Source organism: Tachyglossus aculeatus, chromosome X1 (genome assembly GCF_015852505.1).
Source record: "Tachyglossus aculeatus isolate mTacAcu1 chromosome X1, mTacAcu1.pri, whole genome shotgun sequence".
Classification (NCBI taxonomy): domain Eukaryota; kingdom Metazoa; phylum Chordata; class Mammalia; order Monotremata; family Tachyglossidae; genus Tachyglossus; species Tachyglossus aculeatus.
In genome coordinates, this window is record NC_052101.1 from 123,813,240 (window position 1) to 123,833,768 (window position 20,529).

The following is a 20,529-nucleotide window of genomic DNA, read 5'->3' on the forward strand; positions in this document are numbered from 1 at the left end:
CCAGGGCTTCTCCAGCTTGAGCATTAGACTGTAAGCTCCTTGAGGGTGGGGACAGGGTCTACCAACTCTATTGGACTGGGCTCTCCCAATGCTTAGTACAGTGCTCTGCACACCATCAGTGCTCAAGAAATACCATTGATCGACATAGCAGACACCAGCAGTGCTGGAGAAGGCAAAAGTAGGGCGGTGCGGTGGAAACTACTGCCTCCTGGGAGAAGCAGCGTGGCTCAGTGGAAAGAGCACGGGCTTTGGAGTCCGAAGTCATGGGTCCGAATCCCGGCTCCACCACATGTCTGCTGTGTGACCTTGGGCAAGTCACTTCACTTCTCTGAGCCTCAGTTACCGCATCTGTAAAATGAGGATTAAGATTGTGAGCCCCACGAGGGACAACGTGATCACCTTGTATCCCCCCCAGCGCTTAGAACAGTGCTTTGCACATAGTAAGTGTTTAACAAATGCCATTATTATTATTATTATTATTCTCCCATGGGACTGCAGAAGACAGGGCTTCTCTGATTCCTTCCATAGCAGCACCAGGGACAGCATCCCTCCCTGCAATACCAAGGGGCCCAGGAGCAGATGGCCCAGCAGCACTGCCTGTGGAACTCGCCCAAGCGCTTAGTACAGTGCTCTGCACATAGTAAGCACTCCATAAATCCCCTCGATTGGCTGATTGGAACTCCCTGAGGAAGCCCCAACAGACCCGTCCCTTCCCTTAAGGAAGCCTCAGGTCACCCACTTGATCCTTTGATCTTTGATCCTCCAGGATCTCAAAGCAGGTTCCAGGCGGAGGCAGAAATCCGACTGGCCTCCCCCTGCCCCCGCCTTTCCTTACAACCTCCTCCGCACCAAGAGGCCTAGCCCCCCCTCTCTGCCCATCAAAGCATTTAGCATTAGGGGCCACATGGTCTCTCAGGGGTGCACCAGCATGGTGAAACTGTCTCCCTGAATGAAGTCTGAGCCAGCAACAGGCTGCAGAGTCCCTGGTGGAAGCAGGGAGAGGAAACACAGATGTCTGAACCCCACTCCCATCCCACTCGACTACTCTGCTCTCTCCCTAAAGCAGCTCTTAGCTGCTTTCTGAGGGCAGGAATGACAACAAAGCCCAGCTGGAGAATAGGGCAAGGGAACTGTTCAGATGGGGTTGGTCTGCTTCAGGAGACTCCTAGCCAACAGCCCCTGCCCCCATCCTTATCCCTAAGGCAGAGAGACATAAGTCTCTCTCTCAGCTTCCTGACCCATTTTCCCCACCTCCCCCGCTCTCAACCTCTTGGCCTCTTTCCCCTCTCCATTTTCTCCTCCTGCAATCCAGGGTGCGGATTCAAAATCTCTCCAACTCCTCTGGCACGAGAGAGCATAGATGACCTTGGAGTCTTTCAATCAATCAATCGATCGATGGTATTTATTGAGTGCATACTGTGTGCAGAGCACTGTACTAAAAATGCTTGGGAGAGGACAGTGCAACAAAGTCGCTAGACATGTTCGCTGCTCACAATAAGCATACAGTCTAGGGGAAGTTCTTACTCCCCCTTAGACTGGGAGCCCCTTGTGGGACAGGCACTGGGTCTGACCTAATTATCCTGTATCTACCCCAGCTCTTGGCACATAATACATGCTGAACAAATACAGTAATTATGAGGATTCGTTTTGAATGGGATGAAGAGAAAATTCCTAGTAATCTAGAAATGGAAGGAATCTGAAGAGGTCAAGAGATCCAGCCCCTAAATCAGCAACAATATTATTTATGTGTGGGGGAACGATGCCTGGTTGAGTGTCCGGTCAGAGTTGGGGCTGGGGGTTCCTGTGTTTTCTTAAAGATTCTCAGAGGGGAGACTCCATAATCTCTCCAAAGTCTGATCTAGTGTTGAATCCCTCAGAGTGAAGATACTTTCTCTTGTCTCACCCAACTCTCTTTTGCTGCCAGTTGAACAGAGCAGAGGAGGAAAAGGAAGAGGGAGGGGCAGAGGCAAGCTGGGGTCTGCTAAGGCAGGATCCCACTTAACTCCCAAGAGCAGGGGCAAGTATCACGGCCCGGGGTCCTGAGTGGTGACCCGTGATACCACCCACCCTCCATAATGGGTCTCACCCCAGCCCCTCGTCCTCAAAGGTCACCCAGGTGGAGTCAGAGGTGACCCTAGAACCTACCTGTTCTCAGCCGCTGGCCTCCAGCACCTTGTTCCCCAGCTGCCCCCCCACCCCAACTCCCCGGCCCCCTCATCTGGCTCTGCAGCCTCGTCTTCCTGGGCTCTGCATAATATCAGCAAGAGAAGCTGTCAGGATACCACTTCCTCTAGGCGCTCAGCTTTCAACCAGCCTCCGCCAAGCTCGTGAGACACAACTTGGGGTCGGGGGTGAGAGGTGAAGGGGGAGGCATCCTTTGGGATGACAGATGGGTGGTGGGAGATTGAGGGGGCAGAAGGGTTGGGGTGGTGGCAGAAGGCCGGGGGAGGGAGACAGTTACCTCCCCCGCGGCAAATAGAGACCCCCGCCCTAACCCTCACCACTGCTGGCTGTGGCTACACACCCACAAAGCTGACTTTTTTTTTCGTGACATTTGTTAAGCGCTTACTATGTGCCAGGCACTTTACTAAGCACTGGGGTAAATACAAGCTAATCAGGTTGGATGCAGTCCCTGTCCCACATGGGGCTAACAGTCTTAATGGCCATTTTTACAGATGAGTTAACTGAGGCACGGGGAAGTGAAGTGATTTGTCCAAGACCACAGAGCAGACAAGTAGGGGAGCTAGGATTAGAACCCAGGTCCTTCTGACTCCCAGGCTCTATCCAGTAGGTTGGGTGTCTAGAGAAGAAGGGGAGGGGTGGAAAGAAGCTCCTGCCAAACACCCCATTCCCATCACCATGCTGGAGAAGAATGGGGACGGGAAGCCTGGAAGGTCACATTTCTGCTCATCTCCAACAGGGGGGCAGCAGCCAACGGAGGGCTCATCATGAGCCAGGGGTGGCCAAAAGCTGCTCAGAAATGTGCTGAAGACAGTGGGCAGGGGGATTGCAGGCAGGGTCTCTTCTTCTCTGGCCCCCTGGAATGATGGAGAGAGGGCAAAGTCCAGTGTGAAAAGGCATGAAGTAAAGATTAAAATATTCAATCTCCACCAACACCCTGAGCCCAACCCCTCTCCACCCCTCTTCTCAAGGCAGTCACAGATGAGCACAGAGCTGCACAGATCTGCAAGGGTTGAGAAGAAAGCTCAGCCCCAGCACAGGAGCCATCTCTCCTCTCCAGGACTCCGTTTTACAGTCTCTACGATGGGTAGTGTGACACCATCTTCATCAAGGGGCTGGCGATTTATTATTTATTGACTATTATGCTCATCACAATTTATTTCTTAGTCTCCTCCTCCTCCTTTTTCTTCTTCCTCTTGTGGCAGTGGGTGTCTGGGGCCCAGGAAGCTGGTCGGGTTGGGGGGGAAGGGCCAGGGGAAAGAAGGAGGGAGCAGGGCAGCCCCCTGCCCCCTGATGGAGTCCAGCCCACTCTGGTCATCTTCGGCCTACTCGTCGGTCTCCTACAGTTTTTTTTGGTGGGGGGGGATGGGGAATGGGATCAGCAATGCTGAGATCAAGACCTTGAGCAGACGAGGGGAGCGTGTGTACAGGAGGGCGGTCTCAGCCAATGGTGAAACGGATGGCTGCTGTGGTTTTTCAGAAAGGTCACAGCTCCCCCACCGCCCCCAACCCAGTGGAGGGGAGGCGGGAGCCAGGAGAGGGCTGAAAGAGGAATGGGAAACAGTTAGTAGATGCCTTGGAAGGAATGGAGAACTGGACTTGGAGTTTGGGGAAAACCAAGAAGGCCCAGTGTTCTAGAGAATAAATCACTCTGGGGAGGGGTGTCAGTAGGAGCCATTCTTAAATGGGTCATCCTGCCTCTCCCAGGCCACGTGGCTTGCACCAGGGCCCATCTCAGACAGCTGAGAAGTGATGCTACTAATGAGGCAACTTCCTGGGCCCTGACCTGAGTCGGAAGAGTTGGGGGGGGCAGGGGGATAGGGATGGGATGGGGGAGGAGGGAGAGGGACATGCCAGTGGTGAGGGGCGAAGGAGTAGAGGGTCAGTTGGGGTTATTTCTAGTGAAATAACAAGCAGGGGAATGGTTGTGTACTAATCTGAGCAGAGCCAAGCAAAAGGTCCCTGCCCTCCTGCCTGGAATCCTGGGGAAGGACTTGGCCTTTGTCTCTGTGACACTCTCTCTTGATCCAGGCTGGGGGGATTGGAGTTCTTGGGGTAGGGGCAGGGAGAGAAGGGTGCTAGGTGAGGCTTCAATTTCAAGAAGCTGGAAAGAGCTGACTCTCCCCTGCCCCGGACTGCTTGAGAACAACCCTGGGGATCTTCAGGCCATGGGCAGCTTCCTTTCTTTTCCCAACCCCTTGGAGTGGGGGGGCTGGGGAGGTTGGAGGCAGAGGAGAGGATCTGATTATTCTGCCCATTTCACACATGGGGAAATTGAGGCACAGCGAGGCAGGGCACAACCTTCGCAAGAGTTCTGCTTCCTAGCATGGTATGCTCTCTTCCAGCTCCCACTGCACCTCGCCCTCATCTGATCCCAGTTCTCTAGCCGCAGGGACCACTCCCCCTTCCCCCACCCCACCCCGGCAAGTGCAGAAAGGGGAGAGGCCAGTGGTCCATGGAAAGCCTCTGGCCCACCAGCCACCAGGATCAGGGACAGACTTCCACTATGAGGGGGTTGATGAATTCCGAGTGGCGGATACCCAGGGAATAGGCAGGGGCCCGGGCTCTGTGAACAGTCACCCGTTCGGGGTTGTGGGCCCCGGGACCCGGGGCCTGGAACATCGCCGGGGAGATGCTGCGACGACTGAGCATGGAGAAGGCTGGCCGACGCCTCAGGTAGGTATTGGGGTCCGTGCTGTTGTACTGGCCCGGGCCGGGAGATCGGGACAGGTCTTCTGAGAAGCTGCCCTTTGGGGTTCAGCCAGAAATGGTGTAGCTGGGGCTGGAGGGTTTGGTGGCCAGCCGGGAACCCAATAGGGCTGGGAGGGTGTAGCGACTGGAGGCCGGGACGGGGTCCACCTGGCGATAGCGGGTCCGGGAGCCCATGGTGAAGGATGGGGGTGTTGGCCGGATGGCGGGGGCCACTTTCTCAGGGCTGTATGAACCTGCACCAGGCGTCTGCTCCAGACCTGTGGGGATGCAGGGAGTGGATTTGCTCCCTTTATTCATCCCCACTCCCAGCCCCACAGCACTTAAGTACATATCATCATCATCAATCGTATTTATTGAGTGCTTACTATGTGCAGAGCACTGTACTAAGCGCTTGGGAAGTACAAGTCAGCAACATATAGAGACGGTCCCTACCTCAATAAGCTCCTTGTGGACAGGGAATGTGTCTATCAACTCTGTTGCAGTGTCCTCTACTAAATGCTGCCACACCCCTGCTCACCAGCTGGCACACTCGGCTCTCCGTTGCACCTGCCATTCTCCCTCTAGGAAGGCCTTCCTCACTCTTCTTCTCCAAACTCATCCCCTTTCAGAACTTCCAAAGTTCCATACCAGAATGGGAGCTCCCTGAGTGCAGGGACTCGGCCCATTAGCCACCAGATACCCCCAGCATCTAGAGCAGTGGTCTGGCCTCTGTGGACACTCGAGACAGCCACGATGATGATGAGAAGGAGAAGGAGGACCCTAGGCTGAGAAGAAGTTGGGCACCCTAGGGAGCACCAGCAGCCTACTTACCCCTTGGTTTGGCCCGCGCCAGCATGGAGTAGGCTGGACCACTGCTCCGGCCAAAACGGGTGATTTGCGGTTCCACAAAGTAGCAGGGCCCTGGGCTGGACAGAGAGAGACAGGAAAGCAGAGGCCCAGTATGCAGAGCCAGGGGTCAGCTCCCAGTTGGACCCTGGACTCCCCAGCCCCAGCTTTCCCTAGTTAGAGACCTACAAGGGCTGTAGAACCCCCCCTGCCCCCACTACCAGTTTTGGGCCATCACCTGTAGCAAGGGGGAACCTAATCTGGTTTGGGTTCCACTGGGCAGGTACCCCTAGGTCCATCTGCAGTCAATCACTGGTCTTTATTGGGTGCTTATTGTGTGAGGAGCACTATAGTACTTGGGAGAGTACAAAGAGTTGGTAGACATGTTCCCTGCCCACTAGGGGCTTACAGTCTTATTCAGTGCCCAGACCAGCCCAGGGCTGGGGGCCTGTAGGCAGGTTGGTGGGGGGAGGCACCAGCTTTGGGCAGGATCAGGAAGGAGGAGGAAGAAGGGAAGGAGGCTGGAGGGTTGGGTGACCATGGAGATTCCAGAGAAAGCAGAAAGTGTTGGGAGAGATATTTAGTTGATGCTGCCCCCCAGACTCAGACCATCAGAAGGTTGTGACCCCCCTACAGAGCCAAGCTGGGGGTGGAGTAGGTGTGGCACTTACCGTGGGCACCCATTTGCTACAAAGAGGAGAAGTTGAGAGTCGAGACAGGAAGGGGCTCTAATCCTCACCTATATCAGCACCAGCCCTTCCCCCCACCCTCTGCCAAGAAGCCAGCTGGGGCTTCTCCCCACTCACAGAAGATCCTCTGATTCATCCCTTCACTCTGCTTTGATCACTTTAATGGAAGGGAGAGTCCATCAGAAGTGTCTAAGGAGCAATTACCAACTGATGAGAGTGATGGAAAGGTTAACCCTCTCCAGCCTCCCTTCAGAGCCCAGCTGGTGAGCACAGCTGAGCCAGAAGATGGACTGTGGCCTCCCATCCCTTGGGTAAGAATCTGAGCTCCATCTCCACCCACTCGGAGCTGGGCCTGGACATTTCCATACCCGTGGCCCCATCAATTGTATTTATTGAGCATTTACTGTGTGCAGAGCAGCATGGCTTACTGGAAAGAGCATGGGCTTATGAGCCAGAGGTCGTGGGTTCTAATTCTGGCTCCACCACTTGTCAGCTTTGTGACTTTGGGCAAGTCACTTAACTTCTCTGTGCCTCAGTTACCTCATCTGTAAAATGGGGATTAAGACTGTGAGCCCCATGTGGGACAACCTGATTACTTTGTATCTACCTCAGCGCTTAGAACAGTGCTTGGCACATATACCATCATCATCATTATTATTATTAGTAAATCCTTGGGAGAGTACACATTCCCTGCCCACAAGGAGTTTACAGTCTAGAACCCCAACCCTCCCTCCCAGTGCTTTCAGCTCATCCATGACCCTTTTTTTAATAATATTTATTAAGCACTTACTATGTACCAGGCACTGTATTAAGCCCTGGGGGTAGATACAAGCTAATCAGGTTGGACATACTTCATGTCCCACAAGAGGCTCACGGTCTTAATCCCCATTTTGCAGATGAGGGAATTGAGGCACAGAGAAGTTAGGAGACTTGCCCAAGGTCACACAGCAGAAAAATAGTGGAGCTGGGATTAGAACCCAGGTCCTCTGGCTTCCAGGCCCATGTTCTATCCACTAGGGCATGCTGCTTCTCACAAAATGGGAACAAAGGCCCAGGGATTGATCAAACAACAGCCCCAAGGGTGAGGTCTGGGTTCAGTGATGGAGCCAGATTGGGGGTTGGGAGGATATGGAAGCTCCTTGAGGGCAGGGATTGTTTCTACCAACTCTGTGGTATTGGATTCTCCTAATAATATTAATAATAATTTTGGTATTTGTTAAGCGCTTACTACGTGCCAAGCACTGTTCTAAGCACTGGGGGAGATACAAGGTAATCAGGTTGTCCCACGTGGGGCTCACAGTCTTCATCCCCATTGGGGAAACTGAGGCCCAGAGAAGTGAAGTGACTTGCCCAAAGTCACACAGCTGGCAGAGCCGGAATTAGAACCCATGACCTCTGACTCCCAAGTCCGGGCTCTTTCCACTGAGCCACACTGCTTCTCTAAATGCTTATTACAGTGCTCTGCACCCAGTGGGCACTCAAAAAATACCATCAATCGAGTGATTGATTGCTTAATTAATCAGGGAGATGGAATCTGGGCATAGTTTCCCCCCACCCTTCGCCCACCCTGCTCCGGAGCTGGCAGACTCACTACCATTGCTAAGCCGGCGGTGAAAGGAGTACGCTGGGCTTGCCCACTTGGTCCAGTCGTGGTTGACATAGCCAATGGTCGAGGGCAAGTTGTACCGTCCAGGTCCAGGACCTGGAATGTGAACAGGGACATGAACACAGGGGGGCCAGGGGCAGGTGGTGGGGTGCCTGAGTTCCACCCCAGCTCAGCTGCCTTCCCCCCCTTTAGCTGAGAGCATCTTGGGCCTCAGACCTCGGTCTCTCTCTTGGGACAGAGGGAGGAAAAAGAAACAAGGTCGTGGGGGTCTGGAGGTGGAGTGGGGAGATGTTTCCCCTATTCATTCATTCATTCAGTCGTATTTATTGAGCGTTTACTGTGTGCAGAGCACTGTACTAAGCGCTTGGGAAGTACAAATCGGCAACATATAGAAACAGTCCCTACCCAACAGCGGGCTCACAGTCTAGACAATGGGCTCACAGTCTAGTGAGGAAAGAGGAGGAAAGAGCCCAGGGATTCCACAGTTCTGAGAGGGCTGGGAGGATCTTGGGACCTCAGGTGGGGAGGGAAAGGATTTATTATTATTATTATTATAGTACTTATTAAGCACTTACCATGTGCCAAGCCCTGTTCTAAGCACTGGGGTAGATTAATCAGGTTGGATACAGTAACTGAGGCATGGAGAAGTGAAGTGCCTTGCCCAAGTTCACACACAGGCAGGTGGTAGAGCCGGGATGAGAACCCAGGTCCTCTGACTCCCAGGCTTGGGCTCTTTCCGCTAGGTCACACTGCTTCCCTGCAATGTTGCTGCCCCCAAGGTTGAGGAGGTGGTGCCCAAGAGGGTTTGGGCTCAGATCGCTGGCAGAGAACTTACCAGTCTGGAGGGCAGCGATCACGGAAGTTTTCCTCTGACCTCTGTCACCCATCTGGAAGATGGTGGTCGGTCTGCTCGGGGAACCCAGGAAGGTTTTCTGGTCCAAAGCTCCTGCCCACCAGGGAAGAGCAGGGGAAGAGTGGGTAGCAGAGGCAGCTTAAGCCCTAGGAAGGGAAGCAGCTCCCACTGGCTAGGTGGGAATAGGGAAGGGTCTTAGGAGCTCCAACCCTGTTGGTTGCTCCCTTCAGAGGAGTCGAGCCTGGGGTGGGAGCCGGAGTCCAGTCCATCCATCCGCTCCAGGACTCTGCTGCATCAGGGACACTTCTCTCTGCAGGCAGCTACACTGGAACCAGATACTTCAGGGCAGGCTGGGAAGCGATTCATCCATGACAAGGCTGTAAACTGATCTCCACCACCCTCTCCCCAAGCTCCCAGCTCCCATCCTCACCCCCCCAGCCACACACCCCCTGCCCCCCAGGCTGACCGCAGCCATGGAAATGGGCATGGTGACCCCCGAGGCAGCTACCAGTTGGGCTTGGTGGCATAGGGACTCTCTTGTGTCCAGATTCCCCCAGGAGAGGGACTGGATCCCTTCTGTGGGAGAGGAGGGGGTGAGTGGCTCCGAGTGGCTTGGGGACTAGAGGAGTCCTGCTAACCCAGAGGACAGAGCTGGGCAGAAGGCCTTCTGGGAGATCCAGTTACAGCCCGTCTGCTGGCTGCTCTAGGGCAGAATCAGGTGTCCTGGAGGCTTGCTTCGGGGGATGGGCAGAACGGGGCAGGGTCAGACTTAAGACCAAACACCAGGGGAAAATGCAGGGCCTGGCCAAGAGGGAAGTCATGGGGTCTGGGGATGCCTGAAGGACCAACCCTCTTCCCTAAGGTTTTGAGGATCTGGTGCTAGCCCCTTAAATTTGTACACCCATCCCACCACTCGATCAATCAACTAACCAGTGGAATTTATGAGTGCCTACTATGTGCAGAGCACTGTACTAAGCACTTGGGAGAGGTCAAGACAAGTAAAACACATATATCCTGCCCTCAAGGAGTTTACAATCTAATGGGTGAGATAAGACAGACAGAAAGGCAGGCAAAAACCAAGGATGAATAGTCCTTGGACTAGTCTTTCAGCTGAGGACTAGCCCAGGGCACTAGATTGGTGGAAAGATGGAAAGAGGAAAAGGCAGAGGCAGGCAGCAGAGGGCCCAGGATTACAGTCCCCAGGCAAGAGGCCTGAGCCGCCCCGCCTTCTAGTAGCTCGGCCATTACAGGATTCCTCTAAGCAATCTGTTGCCACAGTTCAAGATTGAAGACTGGGCTGGATGGACCATGGGTCTGACCCAGAAATGGCAGCAGCCACTGGCTTAGGTCAAGGCTTTTGGGCATCAGATCTTCAAACAGCTGGGCAGCTCATTTCCCAGCTCTCTCTTCCCCTATACCCAAGGTCAGACCCGATAAAATCGCTTCCCCAGGTCCCTGAGGCCAGGCAGGTGACAAAGTCACTTTCCTGTTCAATGTCACACCAAGCCCTCAGTGCCCTACCTTCAAGCTTGGTGCAAATGGCCATGTCCTCCTGACATGAACGGTGGCAGAGGAGCTGGAGAGGTCATTTGGGTAGCAATAGTGGTGGAGGATCAGGGGGCCCGATGATGGGCAGAGGAGGAGACGGTGGCAGAGAGGGAGAAAGAGGAGATGTTACCCCCCGCAGCCCTAGCTCTCCCCTTGATCTCGTTCTCCCCTCTTTCTCATCTCCCCTCCCTCTGCCTCCCACTGGGCCCCTCCCCTTTAGTTTTCTTCCCTTCTAAGCCCACCCACCCACCATCCCACTCTGAGCTCTGTCTTCTCCGTTTAAGCTCTTTGAGGGCAAAAAATGTGTCTTGAACTTCTGTTGAATCAATCCTATTTATTGAGTGCTTACTGTGTGTAGAGCAGTGTACCAAGTGCTTGGAAGAGTACACTGCAGCAGAGTTTGTAGACATGTTCCCGGCCCACAAGGAACTTACAGGCTAGAGGGGGAGACAGACATTAAAATAAATAATTAAATTATGGATATGTACATATCCCATAAATACCTTTGAAGTGACTACTGGTCGCCTTATACCAGGACTCACAGTGGGGGCTCCTCTCCCCTCCCCTCTTCTTTTCCCCTGGCTGTTCTCTATCTCAGTCCCTACCCCAATTTGCCAGGCCCGTGACCTCAGAATCCACCACTTGGCTCGTCCCTGTGGGATGCGGGTTGACGCTTGTTTGCCCTAGGACTTTACTATCATTAATAGTTAAGTGCTCGCTATCTGCCAAACACCGTGCAAAGTGCTGGGGTATAAACAAGATAATCAGGGTAGACACGGTCACCGTCCACCCTCGGGCTCACGGCCTAAGTAGGCAGGAGAACAGGTATTGAATCTCCAATTTGCAGATGAGGCCACGAAGGCACAGAGAAGTTAAGTGGATTACCCCGGGTCACCCAGCAGGCAAGAGGCAGAGCCCTCCTGAATTAATCAAAGCACCCCACGCTCTCACAGGTCAGTGATGCCTCCCAGCCCGCCGGGAGTGAGTCAGTGATGACACAACCCAGCGGATGCGATCGTGCTGGGGCTCGGCATAGGTTGCGGGGAACAATCCCACCAGGTGACCCACATCCAACCGAATTCAAGGACCGGGCCCTGGTCGCGCAAAGCGAAATAATTGACCTGAATGACTCGGCCCGCCGGAGGCTTCCCTCTGAGCGACAGCGCCCCCTGGCGGGGGGCCCCATCCTTAATTCGGGATCGGAGGGAGGAAAAGGATCCTTTTCCCCTGGAAGCTGGGAAGGGAGCAGCCCTCTTCCTTGCCCCGCTGGGAGCTGGGAAGACTTAGCCATAATTATACTCGGAGGGCTGGAAAGGGCCCAAACTGACTGGATACAGGTCCGGGCCAATCTGGTTCCAAGCTCTGACTCGGGGGAAAGTAGGGGTCGGGATAATAATAATGATGATAATAATAATTGCAGTATTTGTTCTTCGTCATCGGTATTTACTGAGCACTTACAGTGTACAGAGCACCGTGCTAAGTGCTTGGGAGAGTACAGTTCAACGGAGTTGGTAGATGCTTACTATGTGCAGAGGGCTGTTCTCAGCGCTGGGGAAGATACAAGATTATCAGGACAGACAGCCCCTGTTCCACACAGACTCACAATCTAAGTAGGAAGGAGAACTGGTGATGAACTGGTCCCCCCTATGTGCAGAGGGCTGTTCTCAGCTCTGGGGAAGATACAAGATTATCAGGACAGACAGCCCCTGTTCCACACAGGTTCACAATCAAAGTAGGAAGGAGAACTGGTAATGAACTGGTTCCCCCCTTCTAGACTGTGAGCCCACTGTTGGGTAGGGACTGTCTCTATATGTCGCCTACTTGTACTTCCCAAGTGCTTAGTACAGTGCTCTGCACACAGTAAGCGCTCAATAAATACAATTGATTGATTGATTGATTGATTGATTGAATCCCCATTTTACGGATGAGGTAACTGAGGCCCAGAGAAGTGAAGTGACTTGCCCAAGGTCACACAGCAGGCATGTGAAAGAGCTGGATTAGAACCTAGGTCCTCTGGCTCCCAGGCCCGTGCTCATTCCACTTAGACCACACTGCATCTGGATCTGTTTTGATCAGCTTCTGGATTTGATTTGATTCCCATGGACTGTGGGGAGGCTGGGGTGATCGGACTCTCCCCATCCTCTGAAGAATTTGAGGTCCTCCTTTCACTTTCATTTATGCATTCAATCATATTTATTGAGTGCTTACTGTGGGCAGAGCACTGTACTAAGCACTTGGGAGAGTACAATACAACAATAAACACATTCCCTGCCCACAACGAACTTACAGTCTAGAGGAGAGGGGAGACAGATATTAATATAAATAAATAAATTACAGATATGTACCTAAGTGCCGTGGGGCTGGGAGGGGGGAAGAACAAAGGGAGCAAATCAGAGCATTGCAGAAGGGAGTTGGGGAAGAGGAAAGGGGGAACTTAGTCAGGGAAGGCCTCCTGTAGGAGATGTGCCTTCAATAAGGCTTTGAAGGGGGGAGAGATTGTCTTTCAGATGTTGAGGAGGGAGGGCATTCCTGCCCAGGGGCAGGATGTGGGGCAAGGGGTCGGCTGCGAGATAAATGAGATCGAGGCATAGATCCAGAGTGGTGCCCTGGACTAAACCAAATTCCCAGGGGGAGCTGGGGACTGTCCAGGGTTGTAGGAACCAATGCCTGTCCGGATGCCCATAGGAACAGAGCCTGCTACCATACTCTCCCTTCTGGGAGCTCAGAACACAGACTCAAAGTAGTCAGGATGGTGGGGCAGGGGTAGCAGGAGGAGAGGGGAAGGGCAGTGAGCCCTAGAGCAAAGAGCCTGGGCCCAGGAGTCAGAGGACCTGGGTTCTAATTCTGTCTCTGCCACATGTCTGCTGTGTGATCTTGGGCAAGTCATTTCACTTCTCTGGGCCTCAGTTACTTCATTTGTAAAATGGGGATTAAGACGGTGAGCCCCATGTGGGACAGGGACTGTGTCTGACCTGATTACCTTGTGTCTACCCCAGTGTTTAGAACAGTGCTTGGCACATAGTAAACAAATACCACTATTATTATTATTATTCTCTCTGCCTCAGTTTCCTCAACTGTAAAAAATGGGGATTCAATAGACTGTGACCAACCTGATTACCTAATATCTATCCCAGCGCTTCAAACAGTGCTAGACACATAATAAGTGCTTAGCAAATACCTTTTCTTTTTTTAAAAAAAAGAGGGGGTGGGGAGCAGAAGCACCCTTTTAGAGACACATCTCCAGCAGCTAAATGAGGATGTCTAAGATACCGGCTGGAAGAAAGGCAAGGCAGGCATGAACAGTAGAGAGATAAACTGAGGGGAAAAGGGCACCAGGTACAGGGGAGGCATGTGGGCACAAAACTGGCTGCCCTTACTGCCTGGTTGGTCATGTGGAAAGCTCATCTGTGTGCCGAGGTGATTAGGGGGAGTGGGGACTTTGGAATCTCAAACTCCAAAGATCTGAGCTCTTCCTCCCTACACAGAGAATGACCCAACTGATTGTGCTTCCCCCCACTCCCCCCGCCGTCAAACCCCCAGCTCCACTCTAAAACACACCATTTTGTGTTCCGCCGGAAATTCAGGTAATTTGGTCCTGGAGTGATGGTGAGGATCCTGACATTCCTAGTTAATGAGACACAAGGGGAGGGGGAGTAGAGTATCCTTTCCGGCCCGGATAACATGCCGCTTCGCTTTTCGAAAGGTTACAAGCCATTTTATAAAGACATCATCTATCCAAGGCCCTTCTCCACCCTGTCGGTGAGTCCAACTTGCACCCAACCTTCCCCCTTCCTCCCCCAGCCCAGAAGATCAGAGCAAGGGAGGGTGGGTTTGGGTTGGGAGCAGAGGTCTCATTCAGCCCCTCCTCCGTACATCCTGGAGTCATGGCAGTTGCAGAGCTAAGCCAAATTGGGGTACAGATTCCCCTAAAATGAGCACCCTCACCCCATTAAGGGAAGCAGCGTGGCTCAATGGAAAGAGCATGGGCTTGGGAGTCAGAGGTCATGGGTTCTAATCCCCACTCTGCCACTTGTCAGCTTTGTGATTTTGGGCAAGTCACTTACCTTCTCTGTGCCACAGTTCCATCATCTGTAAAATGGGGATTAAGACTGTGAGCCCCACGTGGGACAACCTGATTACCTTGTATGCCCCCTGACCCCCCAGGGCTTAGAACAGTGATTGGCACATAGTAAGCGCTTAAAAAGTACCATTATTATTATTAATGCCTTTTTCCGTTCCCCTTCCTGAACAAACAGGTTCTTCTTCACGCAGCCCACACGCAAATTCTAAGCAAATGCTATGGAAATGATATGCAAATGGGTGGCACCCTGTCACTTGTTTTTAGCAGGATTTGCTCCAGTTCCGATGAGGGGCAGAGAGGGTCACGTAGAGTTTTATTTGGGGCTTCTTCTTTTCCCCTGTTGGAAACCCAGAGGAAGGGAGAGCAAGTACTGCAATAGATGCTCAAACAACATTCCGCTACAGGGAAAGGAGAGAGCAGGAAAGGCAAACCTATAGGCTAGAAAACGATTAGGACAGAGAGGAGAGTTTTACCAAGCCTCCTTACCCGTCCCTGTCCTGTCACCAACCCACAGCTGTTCACAACTCCTGGCTCTGGTCTCCGTATTTTGGAGAGTTCCCATTCCAGTCCCTTTTCCCCAGCCAGACTCACACCCGGAAGTCAACCGTGACTGACACCTTTTATTAGGGGGAAAAAAATAGCCCCGGTTGCCTTTCATATCTGCGAATAATACTCTCCATAGTGACTCATTATCTGTTTGTGAAGGTGTGGCTGAAAAGATACCAACAGTTCCTCCCATTTATAGACTGTCCCAGTTCACACCTGCAGTCCTTTTCAACTGCTGGTGCCATTTTCAAGTCTGTCTCCCTGATTTGCTGCCAGTCTGCAACTTTGTTCAATCAGATAACACCTCCCATTTGGAGGCCACTTTTATTCTTCCAAAGGGCCTACCCCTAATTAGCTCATTTCATTCTCATAGCATCCTGGGAGGGAGGGAGAGACAGGCCTTATTATTCCCATTTTATAGATGGAGAAACCAAGGCCCAAAGGGGTTCTTTTAAATGGTTTTTGTTAAGCGTTTATTATGTGCCAGACACTGTTCTAAGCACTGGAGTAGATACAAGATAATCAGGTTGGAGACAGTCCATGTCCCACATGGGGCTTACTATCTTATTCCCCATTTTCAGATGAGGTAACCGAGGCACAGAGAAGTCGAGTGACGTGTCCAAGGTCGGTCGGTCAGTCAGTCAATTGTATTTATTGAGCGCTTACTGTGTGCAGAGCACTATACTAAGCCCTTGGGAGAGTACAATATAACAATATAACAGACACATTGTCTGCCCACAACGAGCTTACAGTCTAGAGGGGGAGACAGATATTACTATAAATAAATTACAGATAAGTACATAAATGCTTTGGGGATGGGAGGGGGGATGAATAAAGGGAGCAAGTCAGGGTGATACAGAAGGGAGTGGAAGAAAAGGAAAAGAGGGCTTAATCAGGGAAGGCCTCTTGGAGGAGGTGTGCCTTCAATAAGGTTTTGAAGGGGGAGAGAGTCATCTGTCGGATATGAGGAGGGAGGGTGTTCCAGGCTAGAGGCAGGATGTGGACGAGAGGTTGGTGGAGAGATAGATGAGATTGAGGTACAGTGAGAACGTTAGCATTAGAGGACAGAAGTGTGCGGGCTGGGTTGTGGAAGGAGAATAGTGAGGTGAGGAAGGCGGGGGCAAGGTGACTGAGTGTTTTAAAGCCGATGGTAAAGAGTTTCTGTTTGGTGCGGAAGTGGAGGGACAACCACTGGAGGTATTTGAGGAGTAGGGAAACAACATGGCCTGAACATTTTTGTAGAAAAATGACTCTGGCAGCAGAGTGAAGTATGGACTGGAGTGAGGAGAGACTGGAGGCCGGGAGGTCAGCAAGGAGGCTGATACAGTAATCAAGGAGGGCTAGGATGAGTGATAGGATTAATATGGTAGCAGTTTAGATGGAGAGGAAAGGGCAGATTTACCCATGTTGTGAAGGTGGAACTGACAGGTTTTAGTGATGGATTGAACATGTGGATTGAATGAGAGGAGTCAAGGATAATGCCAAGACTATGGGCTTGTAAGACAGTCACGGGGAGGGCAGGGTTTGGGTGGGAAGATAAGGAGTTCTGTTTTAAACATGTTGAGTTTGAGGTGATGGCAGAACATCCAAGTAGAGATGTCTTGAAGGTAGAAAGAAATGTGAGACTGCAGAGAGGGAGAGTGATCAGGGCTGGAGATGTAGATTTGGGTATCATCACACAGGTCACACAGCAAACAAGTGGCAGAGCCAGGATTAGAACCCAGGTCCTTCTGACTCCCAAGCCTTTGCTCTATCCCCTAGGCCACCCTGCTTCTCAAGGGTAAAATGAGTTGCCCGAGGTCACACAATAGGTCAGATCCCTCCTGCAGTGACCAGACCTGTGCTCCTTCCCCCAAGCCAACATGCCTCCTAAGAAACACACCTCCTAAGAGGAGCTAGATTGACTACCGACCCTGGGGGATGGGGGGGGGGGGGGGGGCGCTAGGCTCTCCCAATGTCCTCCAGGCAGCTCGCTGCTTGACCACTCTTTGCTGCCTGTCCTGGGTCTTAGAGATAATAATTATGGTATTTGTTAAGCGCTTATTATGTGCCAAGCACAGTTCAAAGCACTGAGGTAGATACAAGGTAGGTTGTCCGTGGAGCTCACAGTTTTAATCCCCATTTTACAGATGAGGTAACTGAGGCACAGAGAAGTTAAGTGGTTTACCCAAAGCCACACAGCAGACAAGTGACGGAGATGGGATTAGAACCCACGCCTTCTGACTCCCAAACCTATGTCTATTCCACTAAACCACACTGCTGCTCTAACCCATAAACTTTTGAATGGTCTTTGAAATTGCTGGAGAGGCAGCGTGGCTCAGAGGAAAGAGCACGGGCTTGGAAGTCAGAGGTCATGGGTTCTGATCCCTACTCTGCCGCTTGTCTGCTGTATGACTTGGGGCAAGTCACAACTTCTCTGTGCCTCAGTTCCCTCATCTGTAAAATAGGGATTAAGACTGTGAGCCCCATGTGGGACAACCTGATTACCTTGTAACCCCCCAGCATTTAGAACAGTGCTTGGCACATAGTAAGCCTTAGCAAATGCCATGATTATTATTATTATTATTATTATTATTAAATGAATGCCTTGACACTCTGGGGGTGTGGTTTCCACTCCAGCCCCGGGGAATTTCAGGGGCCACACTCAGTAGGTTCAGTCCAAGACAGTAGTTGCAAGGTGGTTTCAGGGTTCTGAGCGTGCCTGAGTCACCCAGGACGTCACATAGTAACTGCCTCATCTCTGACCACAACCTATCTAGCCTAGGCAGGAGGCTGAGGATGTGGTTTGTCTTCTCAACTCTCCACTCACAGGTCTTGAAAAAAATTGGTACTGAATTGAATCAAATCAAATTTCATTTGCTCCCCACCACTCTGGACTGCCCCTCTCATTTTCTGTATCCTGCTCTGATCTCCTCAGGGACCCCAAGGCTTTCTGTCTAGTTTGGCCTTCCCTGGCCCTGGTTTGCCTGTCGGTAAATTGGGTGCAAAATGTCTTGAGCTTTTGGGGTATAGAGAGGTTTCTAAAATACTGAGCAACATCATGATTGGTGCTGCTTCAGACTGACTTAGCCAGGTCACGAGAGTAATTAACCCTCCGTATAGTCCCCACTGGTGCCACCAAGAAGCCACCGTCCCCAAGAAGAGTGGGCAGGGCTATGGCTCAAAGCGAGGTTTTTATCAGTGTCATAATAATAATTATGGCATTTGTTAAGCACTTACTATATGCCAGGGACTGTACTTAAGTGCTGGGGTGGATACAAGCGACTGTGAGCCCGTTGTTGGGTAGGGACCGTCTCTATATGTTGCCAACTTGTACTTCCCAAGCGCTTAGTACAGTGCTGTGCACACAGTTAGCGCTCAATAAATACGATTGAATGAATGAAGCAAGCAAATCGGGTTGGACACAGTCCCTGTCCCACGTGGGGCTCACAGTCTCAATTGTCATTTTGCAGAGGAGGAAACTAAGGCCCAGAGAAGTGAAGTGACTTGCCCAAGGTCACACAGCAGACAAGTGGCAGAGCTGATATTAGAATTTACGACCTTCTGACTCCTAGGCCCATGCTCTATCCACTATGCTCTATCCGCTAATAATAATAATAATAATTAGTGGTATTTATTTACTATGTGCCAAGCACTATTCTAAGCACTGGGGTAGACACAAGGTAATCAGGTCAGACACAGTCCCTGTCCCACATGGGGCTCACAGTCTTATTCCCCATTTTACAGATGAGGTAACTGAGGCCCAGAGAAGTGAAGTGACTTGCCCAAGATCACCCAGCAGATAAGTGGCAGAATCAGGATTAGAACCCATGACCTTCTGATTCCCAGGCCCGTGCTCTACCCACTACACCATGCTGCTTGGTGAAACAAGGAGGACCAGGGGGAAATAGGGACCGTCTCTATATGTTGCCAACTTGTACTTCCCAAGCGCTTAGTACAGTGCTCTGCACACAGTAAGTGCTCAATAAATACGATTGAATGATTGAATGAATGAAATGGAGCCCTGCATTCAACCCCAAGTCTGTCAAAAAATCACTTCCTCCTTCTGGCTCCTTAGTCTCTTCCTGTACAAAAGGAAGATCACAATCCCTACTCTTTTTTTTAAAAAAAAAAAAGACTAGGTATGGCCTAGTGGATAGACCATGGTCCTGGGAGTGAGAAGGACCTGGGTTCTAATCCCAGCTCTACCACTTGTCTGCTGTGGACAAGTCACATAACTTCTCTGTGCCCTCAGTTCCCTCATCTGTAAAATGGGGATTAAGACTATGAGCCTCACGTGAGACATGGACTGTGTCGAACCTGATTTATCCTAGTGCTTAGTACAGTGCCTGGTATATAGTAAGTGCTTAACACATGCCATTTAAAAAAAAAATCCCACCAGGGATGTGAGGGTGCTAAATTAGAAGACACAAGCTTTATCAGCAAATGCACCATTTCCCCCCACCCTCACCCGCACCCCCTCGGCACTTCCCACCCATACACACTTGTCATTATGGAGAAGCAGTTCGGACTGTCACTGGAGAGGAAAGTTAGGACTGGTGGGTGGTCTACTCTAACCATGAGGATGTGTGTCCAGGAAGGCAGCCAAGCAGCGTGGCTCAGTGGAAAGAGCCCAGTCTTGGGAGTCAGAGGTCATGGGTTCAAATCCTGGCTCTGCCACTTGTCAGCTGTGTGACTTTGGGCAAGTCACTTAATTTCTCTGTGCCTCAGTCACCTCATCTGTAAAATGGGGATTAAAACTGTAAGCCCCACGTGGGACAACCTGATCATCTTGTATCCTCCCCAGCGCTTAGAACAGTGCTTTGCTCATAGAAAGTGCTTAACAAATGCCATCATCACTATTATTATTATCCTTGGCCACTATCAGAGGCAGAATGCAGGGCTGGATGGACCGCTGGATGGGACCACTGGTCTGACCTAGTCATGGTGTTGCTTAGATTCTCAAGTTCATTCAATTTCTTTTTGCTGGATTTCCTTTAAGACCTGCTGTCTGACTTTATGGCAGGCTTTTGGGCATAAGGTTTGTTTTAGGGACATCAATGCCAGGTGTGACCAGATGATGCTCTCTCTCTCTGATCAGGTTTCCGCTCACAGCCCTTCCTTCCTTCCACACCCGAGAACATGCTCCTTTTGTCGATTGTCTTGCTGCCGAACCCCTTAGTCAGAATCACGCGCCTTCACGTCTGTTTGCCTCTTTGTGCGGTGGGGACAACAGAGTTGTTGTTTTCTGACAAGGTCCAGAGCAGGGCAGTGCTCCCAGGGGCTGCTTCCTCTCAGGATCCCTGCCCGTCTGGAGGGCCCTGGGCAGATGTAGCCCAAGCTACTGTGCATTTATTGATTTATCATTGATCGATTGGTCGATTAGGTACTCATCACCCACCGTAGCAATTATGGGATGGGGCCTGTGCCCAACATGATTCTAGACTGTGAGCCCACTGTTGGGTAGGGACTGTCTCTATATGTTGCCAACTTGTACTTCCCAAGTGCT

At 51.6% G+C, this 20,529-nt stretch overlaps 1 protein-coding gene across 1 annotated transcript; it reads right to left on the minus strand.

Annotated features, from left to right (window-relative positions):
* Positions 1 to 715: 715 nt before the first annotated feature.
* Positions 716 to 13,765, minus strand: ODF3L2 (outer dense fiber of sperm tails 3 like 2). The gene is given in 9 exon segments (XM_038771811.1): positions 716 to 769; positions 2,859 to 3,038; positions 4,681 to 5,150; positions 5,704 to 5,798; positions 7,974 to 8,109; positions 8,849 to 8,919; positions 9,313 to 9,442; positions 11,490 to 11,601; positions 13,685 to 13,765. Coding segments are annotated over 9 exon segments (1,329 nt in total).
* Positions 13,766 to 20,529: the final 6,764 nt, after the last annotated feature.